Source organism: Grammomys surdaster, unplaced genomic scaffold, assembly GCF_004785775.1.
Source record: "Grammomys surdaster isolate TR1022 unplaced genomic scaffold, NIH_TR_1.0 183, whole genome shotgun sequence".
Lineage (NCBI taxonomy): Eukaryota > Metazoa > Chordata > Mammalia > Rodentia > Muridae > Grammomys > Grammomys surdaster.
In genome coordinates, this window is record NW_021604628.1 from 3,545,638 (window position 1) to 3,557,784 (window position 12,147).

General features: G+C 54.6%; 2 protein-coding genes across 2 annotated transcripts in view; both read left to right on the top strand.

Moving 5' to 3' along the window:
- Pwp2 (PWP2 small subunit processome component) overlaps positions 1-5,043 on the top strand; it is a 14,674-nt gene extending 9,631 nt beyond the window's left edge. Inside the window, exons 16-21 of the mRNA XM_028767900.1 lie at positions 243-351; positions 893-958; positions 1,819-2,037; positions 2,148-2,298; positions 2,403-2,477; positions 3,814-5,043. Coding sequence (XP_028623733.1) covers positions 243-351; positions 893-958; positions 1,819-2,037; positions 2,148-2,298; positions 2,403-2,477; positions 3,814-3,991 — 798 coding nt within the window. The 3' untranslated portion in view covers positions 3,992-5,043. The remainder of the gene's footprint in view (positions 1-242; positions 352-892; positions 959-1,818; positions 2,038-2,147; positions 2,299-2,402; positions 2,478-3,813) is intronic.
- Positions 5,044-6,509: 1,466 nt separating this feature from the next.
- Positions 6,510-12,147, top strand: part of Gatd3a (glutamine amidotransferase like class 1 domain containing 3A) — a 7,171-nt gene continuing 1,533 nt past the window's right edge. The window contains exons 1-7 of the mRNA XM_028767914.1: positions 6,510-6,693; positions 6,866-6,918; positions 7,363-7,476; positions 8,596-8,715; positions 11,004-11,096; positions 11,452-11,453; positions 12,132-12,147. The exon at positions 12,132-12,147 is cut by the window's right edge and continues 154 nt beyond it. Coding sequence (XP_028623747.1) covers positions 6,514-6,693; positions 6,866-6,918; positions 7,363-7,476; positions 8,596-8,715; positions 11,004-11,096; positions 11,452-11,453; positions 12,132-12,147 — 578 coding nt within the window. The 5' untranslated portion in view covers positions 6,510-6,513. The remainder of the gene's footprint in view (positions 6,694-6,865; positions 6,919-7,362; positions 7,477-8,595; positions 8,716-11,003; positions 11,097-11,451; positions 11,454-12,131) is intronic.

Here is a 12,147-nt window from a genome sequence, read left to right on the forward strand (position 1 = left end):
TGTGTGTGTGTGTGTGTGTGTGTGTGTGTGTGTGTGTGTGTGTGTGTTGTGTTGCAAGGGCATCTCTGTCAGAGACAGTTCCATGCCCCACATCGCCAGTACACATCCCTGGGTCCTTACAGTGCCCTCTCCCTCCCCACATGAGTTAAGGAACTGTCTGTGGGTAGGGCCCACGTGTCAGGTCCTTGTGAAGGCACAGTTGGTGATATGGGCAGGGATGAGAGCGGCTTCCATTGTTGTAGGAATTCCTGAACCGGAGGAAGATGACGGAGTTTGGCAACCTGGCGCTCATCGACCAAGACGCTGGGGAGGAGAACGGGGTGGCAGTGCCACTGCCAGGAGTAAGGAAAGGTGAGCAGAGGTCCCCTGTCTGTCCCCCACCCGCTTCCTTGGTGGCACTGCTGCTCCCTCCATGGGGCTGCAACGAGGCTTCTGCTTGTTTCTACATCGGGACATTTTTCTGGAACCTGGAATGCCTAGGCTGCACTAGAGGGAGTGGGCCCCGTGCGTTTGCTCCACAGGATTGGTGCTGGACCCACCCAGCTCCCAGGCAGACCATCCCAGTAACCGTGAGTCAGAAAGCTGGAGTGCCTTTCTGTAGGCTTTCCCTAGACCAGTCAGGGCTACGTAGGCTGGGCAGAGACCCCTGGGCTAGAAGTGCTGTCTATTGGCCAGTGGATGCCCTCAGGAGCTCTCAGACCTGTGCCCTGATGCCCAGCTCCACAAGGCCACAGCACTTAATGACAGAGGTCTCTGGGTTTTGGAAAGGCTGCTTTCCTCCTACAGAGCTGCTCTTTGTAGGTGCCCGTGGCCACCCTTGGGCAGCACAGTGGACCTGAGGGCGGACCTCAGGGTGCGCAGTCAAGTAAGTCCAATTGTTTCTCCTCCCCAGGCGATATGAGCTCCAGACACTTCAAACCTGAGATCAGGGTGACTTCTCTGCGCTTCTCTCCCACTGGTGAGCCTGGGTAACCCTTGCTGGCACATGCCTATTCCAGTAGGCGGCAGGGCCTTTGTTCCCTAGGGCAAGGGCAGTGTCGAGCTGCCAACAGGCTCTGGGCATTGCTGTCCCGTGACTAGCAAATGACTGGTACATGGTTGCCCTGGTCCTTGGAGTGTACAGCTGTGAAATTCCATCCCTGCCTCTACGGTGGGAGCCTAGACCCTGCTCTTGTGGGGTGACAGTCCAGGTACCCTTCCTAGGAGGCAGACACTCGGCACCTCAGTTAGTGATAGTGCATAGTGCCTTACCCTCTCTGCTACTGTCTCTCGGTGTGTTCAAGGGTCTGCCTAGGCCTCGAGCCTGCTAGGTATATGTGTTCCATTATGGCAGAGCAGGGTAGGTGTAGGGTCCTGAGCCATGCCCGGCAGCACTAGTGGAGGGGACAGGGTGAGGTATGTAGTGTTGTCATCCTATGTCAGGCACATTCGGAGACAGTCACCCCTATGTCCCACTTCCCATTGTGGAAGGTAGACCAGCTGGCCACAGACCACAGCCTGAGGCCCAAATTGGTCCCATCTGTCCTGCCACACAACTCTGCAGCTTAGTAAGCCACCTCCACTATGCCCAGTGTGAGGCTGCTCCCTTGGTGTGGGTGGCGTGAGCAGCTGGGGCATGAAGTATGTGGCCTTCAAGGCTGAAGGTCTGCCCTGTTCTGGGAAGCCTGCCGACCCCTGGAACAGTCGGAGGGTTTGGGCATCTGGGCAGCTGCAGCCCTGGAAAAACGTCTGCCCACGGTTTCATTTACACCTTCTTCAAAGCGGGGGATGAATGAGCGTTCAAGGTTTGATGAAGCCCTTTTGCTGCTCGCTCTGCAGGGCGCTGCTGGGCAGCCACCAGCACCGAGGGCCTCCTCATCTTCTCCCTGGACGCCCAGATGCTCTTTGACCCATTTGAGCTGGACACAAGTGTGACCCCTGGACGGATCCGTGAGGTGCTCCGGCAGAGGGAATTTACCAGGGCCATCCTCATGGCCTTCCGCCTCAATGAGAAAAAACTGGCCCAGGAGGTCCTGGAGGCTGTGCCACAGAATGAGAGTAAGCTGGGACCACCAGCCACGCCCTGCTGCTGCAGAGGACCTCCGGGTGTCTCCACTCTCCCTGGCAACTTCTTTGCAAACTGATCCTGGCCTTTCTTCTTCCTGCAGTTGAGGTGGTCAGCACTTCCCTGCCCGAGCTATATGTGGTGAAAGTTCTGGAGTTCTTAGCCGCCTCCTTTGAAGAGTCTAGGCACCTGGAATTCTACCTCCTATGGACACAGAAGTTACTTATGTCACATGGACAGCGGCTGAAGTCCAGGTATAGAACGGGCTCCCTCTTGCTCTTCACCTGTGGATCAAGTAACCCAGCCATTTGGGAAGCTTCCCCTCCGTGTGCACACACCGACAGTGTCTCCTTTCCAGGGCAGGACAGCTGCTGCCTGTGGTCCAGTTCCTTCAGAAGGGCCTCCAGCGGCATCTGGATGACGTGTCCAAGCTGTATGTGCCTTGGGGTTGGTGTTGAGGGGTGGGTAGGGTAGGGCTGGTGCATCTGGTTATCCCTGTGGTGTCTGGTCTGGAGGGCAGAATACTCTGGTGTCAGAGATGCACGTTCTGCCATCTGCTGGGTGAACCAAGTCCATCTGCCATGGTCGTGAGGATCCCCTCTGGGTGTGGCTGACATGTGAAGATGACATGTATGATTGCCACTTGGGCAAGGTGGAGGTGGGAGGGGCATGCCTGAGGCATAGTGAGAGCCCTTTACCCTGGGCATGGACACGTCACAAGTGTAGGACCAGGCAGCCTGGCCTGGATTCTCATGTCGCTCCCGTGGGCAGTAAGAGGTGGCCGCAGGTCTTGGGGCCAGGGAGCCTGAATTCCTGGGATCTGGCCTGTGTATGCAGGCATTTCCCTGGTGTGGCACTAATAACAGAATATAGCTAGTGTTCTTGGGACAGTGCTAGCTAGAATGACCCCATGTGTATACCCCTCCCCCAGCCTGCTCCTTCAGGTAACTTGGTGGTCTCTGTACCCACATGATCCGTCTGTCACTGAGCAGTTGCTATTATAAACCAGGCGTATAATACGCTTGTCTGCTATTACATTATATGCGTATTATATTATATGCATATTGTATGCGTATTATATGCGTATTATATGCGTATTGTATGCTCGTCTCTCCATACAGAGCCCCTGAGAGAGGCTGGCACCTGGGCACTGTGGTCCCCATAGCCCTCCTCATTATCTTTACAACGCTTCTCCAAGTCTAGCGCAGGCCCTTCCTCTTCGTGCCCTTTCCTTCCTAGAGTCCTGCTTGGCTGCCGGAAGACTGGGGTTGGGGACGGCTTTGCTAAGGCGTGGGTCTGCTTAGCGAGGTGCATGGTGCCTAACCTTTCCCTGACTGGTGCACCCATGACTCCATAGCCCCACAGGAGAGGACCCTTGCCTCTCCCTCTCCTTATCTGAGCATTGTTCCTGGTCTGGTTTTGCGGCATGGCCGGTTTTGTGAGGTTTATGAGGTCCCTGTATAGGTGGCATGGCACCCCCAGGTTTCGTGTGCAGCTATTGCTTTCTACTGGGTTCTGCCCCACTCACGGCTGTGGGAGGTAAGGTCAGAAACTTACCCTGTGTCCTGTGACTGTGGAGACTCAGCCCCCAGCTCTGTAAGTGGCTGTAATGGAAGGGCCAGGAAGGAGAGCAGACCAGATGCTGCACTACGCCGGGTAGAGCAGGGATGGGATTGAGGAGGGGATAAGTTTTGGGGACAGCTGCATCTGATCCTGCCAGTGGCAGCAAAACAAGACGCTGGTGCTGACCTAATGCCCTCTGTCCCCAGCTGTGACTGGAACCGCTTCAACATCCAGTATGCCCTGGCAGTTTCCAAGCAGCGGGGTGTGAAACGCACCCTCGAACCTGTAGATGCAGAGGAGGACACGGATGCATCTGATGAGGACAGTCTACGCCTACTCAGAGCTGCAGGTGAAGAAGAGGAGGAAGAGGAGATGCTGATGTAGAACCGCATACCTCACCGCCTGATTGGCTGATCAGAGGTGGAACCACTGGGCCCCTGAGCCCCGGGAAGTGGGAGATGCCAGAGGCCCCGAGACCCTCCAGCCAGGACTCTTCACGTGAGACTGCTCATGCCGCCATGAGGCAGCAAGCCAGCCTTTCAGGTCCAGGACCAGGATACAGTGGGCACACATGCACTTTGGGCCCAGAATGCTGGCGAGGTGGATGTCCCTGCACAGACTTCCTGAGGAACGTTGAGAAGTGCAGACTTGCAAACTTCCTGTCAGAGTTATTTATATTTTTGATACGACATTCTAAGAATGAATTTAGGGTTGGAAAGTAAGCTTTTTTAAAAAATGTGAGGACTTTGCCTCTCAACTTTGAGTTTTCTGTGTTTCTAATATGTCCTGGGTGAGACATTGTCTCAAGCAGGGAGATCCGAGTGACTATCTGCTCCTATGGCCCTGATCATCTCTATGGAGTCAAGAAATGGCACATGCTGGGCTCACCCCGGCGTGTGGCTGTGACAGCCCAAGGCTGGCCAGGGAAGTTTGGACTGGCCTTTTCTAGTATGTACAGGTTATGTGGGAGAGGGGACAGTCCCTGTCTTTACCGATACTTGCTGTGCATGTGGTTGACCATGCCCCACATGTCACTAGCCAGTGAAGAGACCCACAGATGCCAGCTCATGCTGATAACCACCCGCTGGCCTCTGTCCAGGCCACAGGAGTGGATCTGTGTGACACCTGGTGCACTGAGAGCCATTAGCTTTCACACCCTCCGTATACTCAGGATACACCGTGACCTGATACTGTCCTGGTCACCTGGAGTCAGCTCAGGCTTGACCACGGGAATGGAGAGACGGCAGAGTTTAGCCTGGTGTTGCCAGGCCTCCTGTTCCGCACAGCATTTCTGTGTGTAGCTCGGGGTAGGAAACGAAACTGCTTCTGAACCTGCCCAGGGACAGGATCCTGGCCGCCCAGACTAGGACTCGCTTGTTTTGGTGCTATCCTGTGATTCCCATCTGCAGTAGTGAATACAGTTTCATGAAGCCTTACCTGTTTTGTCTGTGTGTGTGGTATGAATGTGGAACTGAGGGCCTGGGGAAAGGCAGGCAAGTAGTACTGAGCCATACTCTAACCATTACCCATCTCTAGCAAGTAGTACTGAGCCATACCTCAGCCATCACCTATCTCTAACATGTAGTACTGCCATACCTCAGCCATCACCCATCTCTAACATGTAGTACTCCCATACCTCAGCCATCACCCATCTCTAGCAAGTAGTACTGAGCCATACCTCAGCCATCACCCATCTCTAGCAAGTAGTACTGAGCCATACCTCAGCCATCACCCATCTCTAGCAAGTAGTACTGAGCCATACTTCAACCATCACTCATCTCTAGCAAGTAGTAGAGCCATACCAGCCATCACCTTTCTCTAACAAGTAGTACTGAGTCATCTCTCAGCCATCACCCATCTCTAACAAGTAGTACTGAGTCATACCTCAGCCATCACCCATCTCTAATAAGTTTAATTCTTATACCAGCAACTGAGCTCAGTTTGATGTACTTTTACAATAGTCTGCTCCGTGGTAACCATGCCCACTCCACCCCAGTGGACAGCCAGATGCAGATTGTCTGACACTCCAATGAGTAGCTGTGCACTTGCCTTCCTTCCCCCACCCCCCTACTGAACGGTGTTGGGCCATCAAACCCACTTCAGTATGCTCTCTGGCTTCTACATAGACTGCATCCCAGGCTGCTTTCTATCATGTGTCTCCTAAATGTGAAAGGACTGCCATCTTCAGATGGAAACACCCAGCCGCTGATTATTCCCCGGGAGCTGAGAGAAGCTAGGTCATCTTTGACATCTTTCACAGTGGCTCGGGAGAGGCAGTGAAACTCTGGGGAGCTATCTGGTCATTACCCCCAAAGGACACTGGACTGTATGTAACTATAGCCACCACATTGATTCAAAATGTGAAATGGAAAGCAGGACGCTCAGCTCTTCCACCGAACTGTGGCTGGTGAGGAAGCCACAGGGGAATCCAGAGCACACTCAATGGCAGGAGCAGCTAGGATAGCGCCGTTGGGGGGGGGCGCGGGGCTTGCTGTGACCCCATTATTTCAAATCCGTTTTTAGTCACTGCATCGACTGGAGCTGCAGTAGGTAGTCGGGGTAGCAAGATGAGCGTCCTTCAAGCATTAACTAGGCAGACGGGGCCGGGCCACAAGGTCACTTGCTCACAGGAAGGTCCTAACCTGGCATACTTGCACGCTTGTCCTCTCAAAACCGGGAAGGGGCCTTGTCCCAGTTCCCGCCAGTCATTGGGCAGGTACGGTCCAACCAGGTCTCTTACGTGAGGGGCGTGTCCTGAGGTCTGCGGCCCCGCCCTCCCGCTTGTCCTCTCGGGAAAACGGTGCTGGAGTTCCCTCCCGTCGTCGGTCACTGCGCAGGCGCGGCCCCACCCACCTGTCAGGAAAGTGCGTGCTGCGCGCTCCTCCATTGGCCAGGCGCGATCCCTGATGCGCATGCTCTCCTGCTACTGCCGTCGCTGTCTGCCCTTCGCGATGGCTGCTGCCCGGGTCCTGGTGGCACCGAGGCTGGCTTCTGCGCTCCTAGCGCTCTCGGGGCGCCATCGGGCTCCCTCCCAGCACGCAGCCCTTCACAGCTCCGCACCACGACCCGGGGCCAGGGTGGCGTTGGTGAGTGCAAGGCCAGACTCCCAGGCTGAATGCCTCTCTTTAGCTCGGTCCCCGCAGCCTGGGGTCGACCAGCTGCCCCCGCAAGGTCGGCCCTTGGTAGGGTTCAGCTTCCCCCTTCCCTCGGTGATTTCGTGTTGGACCCTCTCCCTCGTCAGTGCCTCTCTTCCTGCAGGTGCTGTCGGGCTGCGGAGTCTATGACGGAACCGAGATCCACGAGGCCTCAGCGTAAGTCCTCAGAGTTTGTAAACACTCCCTTGGGTTTGTTCAAAAGGCAGACATGGCCGGAGCGTAACCAAACGCAATGGGTTCGCATCGTGATAAGTCCAAAGCCAAACTTAGCACAGCCAAGACATAAAAGATGCCACCCGGGCCCTGGGTGAAAGCAGAATGCCTGGCAGCAGCCTGGGGCCAAAATGCAACACCTGCGGAGGCAACAGCCATCGCTGCTCGTCAGTCAGTAAAAGGATGCCTGGCTACACGCTCTGGTTCCTCTCTCACCTTGCAGAGGTTTGTAAGTGGCAGGCCCCCTGGCTTCGTAAAAGCAGCAAGGTGTCCTATAAACTAAGAATTCCCCGGCTCTTAGTGAAAGTCCATTTGTAAAAGCATCTTGCCGTGAGGTTGGGGGACACGTTTGGAAGCGACATCTTCGTTGGATTTTTCTCCACATAGGATCCTGGTGCACCTGAGCCGGGGCGGAGCTGACGTCCAGATCTTTGCTCCCGATGTCCCTCAGATGCACGTGATTGACCACACCAAGGGGGAGCCTTCTGAGAGCGAAAGCAGGTATGGGTAGGGAAAGGACCTTGGGAGAGCCCTGTTCCCATGTGGAGCTCCTATGCTGTAGCCTTCCTGATTATTTGATCAAGCCTATGTCCCTCAAAGCAGCTGTCACCCGGGTATTCCAGAAATACACTGTCATGGGCAGGATGTTTCTGACCTCTCAGTTACCGTTACAGGAATAACAGTAGGCACTGTTGTCCATCCTTTGGCCGTGAGGTGGTCATGCTCTGTTCTGGCTAGTCCCTGTGTGGTACTATGTTCCCTTTATCTATTTGCTTTATTTGTTTTGGGGGAGGGATTGTTTGTTTTGTTTTGTTTTCCCAAACAAAGTTTCTGTATGTAGAGAGGCTGTCCTGGAACTCACCTTGTAGACCAGGCTGGCCTCGAACACAGAGATCACCTGCCTCTGCCTCCCCTCCCAAGTGCTGGGATAACAAGCTTACCCCATCACTGCCTCAGGTTTTTGGTTTTTTGAGACAAGAGTCTGTTTGGCCCTAAGAGGCCTGGAACTCACTATTTATATAGACCAGGCTGGCCTTGAATTCATAGAGATTCACTTGTCTCTGCCCCTCAAATGTTGGGATCAAAGGTAATTGACTATGCCCAGCACAACTGCATATCTTATCTGAGGCCTGGTTGCAGGGTGGGTGCTAAGACTGAAAAGGTAAGACACAGGAACTGCAGTTTTACTGCCAAGGCTGTCCATGGGGATTTCCTTCTCTGTCCAGAACCCTGGCTCCTGAATCTACCCCCTCCCTCTTGCACAAGCCCATAAGAGGTTGCATCTCTGTTTGATGTTCAAGTGGCTTCAGGCATCCTGAAAAGTGGCTTTCTAGACAACCTCTTCCTGATGTACAGCCCTGGATTCTGCCTGCTGTGAATACTTGGTGGGCCTCCAGTTCCTGCTGACCCCAGCCTGCAATGCCTGTTATACTTGTAGGTCACTAGAATCCTGTCACTGTCTCCAGGTGTTGCCCGGATGTGCTGACTGGGAAGCATCCAGTCTCCTCGTATGAGCATGCTCACTTGAGGCTGTGAGCCAGTACCAGGACGAGCCCGCAGCACTGCCTGTGTCCAGGCCCTGCTTGCCCGTTGATCCTTTGCGTCGTCTGCTCTTTCCAGGAACGTTTTGGCAGAGTCAGCAAGGATTGCCCGAGGCAAGATCGCCAACCTGGCTCAGCTCAGTGCGGCTAACCACGATGCTGCCATCTTCCCTGGAGGCTTCGGTGCTGCCAAAAACCTGTGCGTGTCCAAGTGTAAGGGTCTAGACAACGTGTGTGCCTGCTCTTTTACAAAGGGTGGGCTGGGGGCACGTTAGCAAGATCAGCAAGGCAGTCTTTGCTTCCTCCTCTGAACATTCCAGTGCCTGGAAGCTGTCAGGGTGGGCTGGATGGTCTGACCTCCGTGCTGGGAGTCCTGTCCCAGCACTCTGTCTGCTTGTCCTTGCAAGTGTTGCTCTCACACAGAGCTGTTCTCCCTCTGTGCTGCTGTGAGTGAGAATGGGCTCAAATGTTTGAATGCTTGCTTGGTCCCTATTTGGTGGAACAGTTTTGGAAGGATTAGAAGGTGTGGTGTTGTTGGAGCTGTGTCACGGGGGTGGGGTGGGGGGGTGGGCCTTGAGGTTTCAAAAGTGAAGACTAGGTCTAGTCAGTCTCAGTGAGGTGTGTGTGTGTGTGTGTGTGTGTATGTGTGTCCCTCCCCGCCCCTCCCTTCCTCCTTCCCGCCAACTTGTGGATCAGATGTATTAATGTTAATCAGATACCAGATAAATTCAAGGGGCTCCTTTTCATAGCTCTTGTTGGTTCTTTCTTGGGCATTCATGGAAGTCTTCGCAGTAGTACCCTCAGCAGGACCCTGCCTGAGACGTGCTCACCCAGCTGGTTGTCGGGGAGAGCCTTAAACAGGCTCTGCAGTATTCCCAAGGCATTTCACTGAGTGTCCTGCTCCCAGAAGGGAGGGACTCGGGCCTTCATGCTCTGAAGTGTCACCAGTCTGCCTTTCTTGATCTGAACCCTCTGACTAGTTTGCAGGGCCATCAAAATGTCTCTTTTCAGATTCTGCACACCTCCAGCCCCTTTGGTAGCACCCACCCACTCCCCATCCTGAAACCATTGAAGCCCACAGTGCCAGCCCTTGTACGCCCTATCCTCATAACAGCTTGGCAGGGCGTGGTATCTCTGGATTCTCCCTTCCTTTGGGACCCCTGTTTCTTGGGAGGCTAAGCTATGCTCGTCACTTCCGCCTGCCAACTCCTGCCTGGAGGAAGACTGTAAGCCAGATCTGTCTGCATGGCTGCCTTGTTCACTTAGGAGTTGGGCTCAGGAGCGTGAGAGGTTCTTGGTGTTGCGTCTCCCTGGCATGTAAGGAGTCTTCACAGACTCCTCTTCACCTGTGTCTGAGCCCACTAACCCCTGTGGGGAAGCCGCCATCTTCATTCTTTCTGACCTTCACAGAAGAATGGTGGGTCCTCATTCACGGCCTGCTGTTGCCCATGAGACCATCGTGCTAGTTGGTGGTGGCCACTGTCCGTGAAAGGTAGCAGTGCATGTGGCAGCCAGTGGCTAAGGCTTAGTGTACATGCACAGTGAAGGGGGGACTCAGATTTGGCAGGGATGAGGTAGGGGGTGGCTGGTTTACGAGCCTGGGGCCTGGCAGGTGATAGGCTTCGTGTGTGCATGTCTCAGTCTTCCTGTGGGAAGACGGTTGTTCCAGGCACTGCGGCTGGCCTTGTGTATCTTCTGGAGAAGCCCCACGTGTGTGGCCATGTTCATCGCTCCCAGCATTGTGCTCTCGCTTTGCCTGATGCACTTATCTGTGGTTTCCAGCTGGCTTGAGAACTCTTCCGCAGTGGTGTAGACTCCACATGGTGTCCAGGGTGCTGTGAGTCATGCTACTTGCCACTCTGGTGGCTCAGGTGACCTGTAGCCTTGCTTGTTGCTTGTTTTTAACAGTGTCAGACAGAGAGAGAAAGACAGAGATTGATTAAAGGGTGAAAGGATTTGGTGAGTCTGGCTGACAGAAGTTAGCACTTGATGGTGAACCTGGTCCCTCAGTGCCAGACCTCCAGGCCGCAGCAGAGGAGGGCCTGGAGGCTGCATTCTGACAGAAAGGCGCTGGGTTCTGCCAGGTTGCACTCTCTAAGGATAGAGAGTGTCCCACCTCCTCAGCTGCTGATGGCCCTCACACTCTCAGGAAGAAGAGGCAGACAAGGCAGACACTCCGTGTGCTAATGGCTGCTACTTTTAAGCTAACCATGTTCCTTTTTCCAGAACCCTCTTTGAGGTTTTGGTTTGTTTTGCTGCCCCTGGTCTCTGAAGGCCGAGTGTACTCACAGACTGGCCACCCCCCTCTTGCCCTCCACCCTGCTGGCTGACTGGTGACTGAGAAGCTGGATAAGCCATTATGCATTCCTCGTGATAGCAGGCTGCCCGCCTGGCCTGTGGCCACACCCTGGGCAGCTCCTCTGGTGTGCAGTGGGCCACTCAGGTTGTGGGGACACTTGATGAGGACAGCCTCTCCTCTTGTGGCAGGAGCACGTTCGCCGTGGACGGGAAGGACTGCAAGGTTAACAAGGAGGTCGAGCGTGTCCTGAAGGAGTTCCACGGGGCCAAGAAGCCCATTGGGTAGGTGCTGCGCTGGGTCCCAGGGACAACAGGAATCTGTGGGACTTTCTAACAGACTCTGCGGGCTCTTAGTGTGGCAGTGTCACCCGTGCTGGAGCCCAGTAAGACCTGCAGCAGCCTGTGAAGACTGGTGGCTTGGGGACATGTGTGGTGGCTTCAGTGGAGGTGGGATTGTCCCCTGACTGGGGTAGCCATGCGTGGCCAGCCCATGGCTCAGAGCTGGAACATTGGGCACAGCCCTGCCTCCTATGTGAGGTTGGCTCACTTTTTTCTGTTGGTTCTGAGTCTTACTGTGTAGCTTTGACTGGCCTGGTACTTGCTGTATAGATCAGGCTGGCCTTGAACTCACAGAGAGCCGTCCACGTCCTGAGTGCTGGGATTATCCTCCATGCCACCATGCCCAACAAGGGCAGCTCACCTCAAAGGGTTGTGGTGCAGGTCAGGGGTCATGCAGGGCTTGCACTCTGGATGACTTGTACTGGACACTCTAGAGCAGTGGTTCTCAGCCTTCCTAACACTGTGACCCTTTAATACAGTTCCTCAAGTGGTGGTGACCCCCGCCCCCAAGATAAAATTATTTCACTGCTACTATATAACTGTAATTTTGCTACCGTTATGAACCATTATGTAAGTATTCGACATACAGGAGATCTGATTTGCAACTTCACATTCTAAGGACAAGTGACCCACAGGTTGAGAACCACTGCTCTAACCGGTGGCCCACCAGGTGGCAGTGTAGAGTTTGGCTTCCCAGGCCCTTCAGCTTCCCTCATAGCCTTCTCTGCTCAAGTCCTGACGCCTGACTGCCCAGTGCCATAAGCCTGAGGCAAGACTCCCAAGCCTCACTGTCTGGGGACTAGACTGTTCTCAGTCCTCTCTCTTAGTGTGCTCCCTGTGCTCACACACTCACTCCTCCCTCCCAGTGTGCTCCCTATGCTCACACACTCAGTCCTCCCTCCCAGTGTATGCTGTGCTCACACGCTTAGTCCCCCCCTCAGTGTGCACTGTGCTCACACACTCAGTCCTCCCTCTCAGTGTGCGCTGTGCTCAC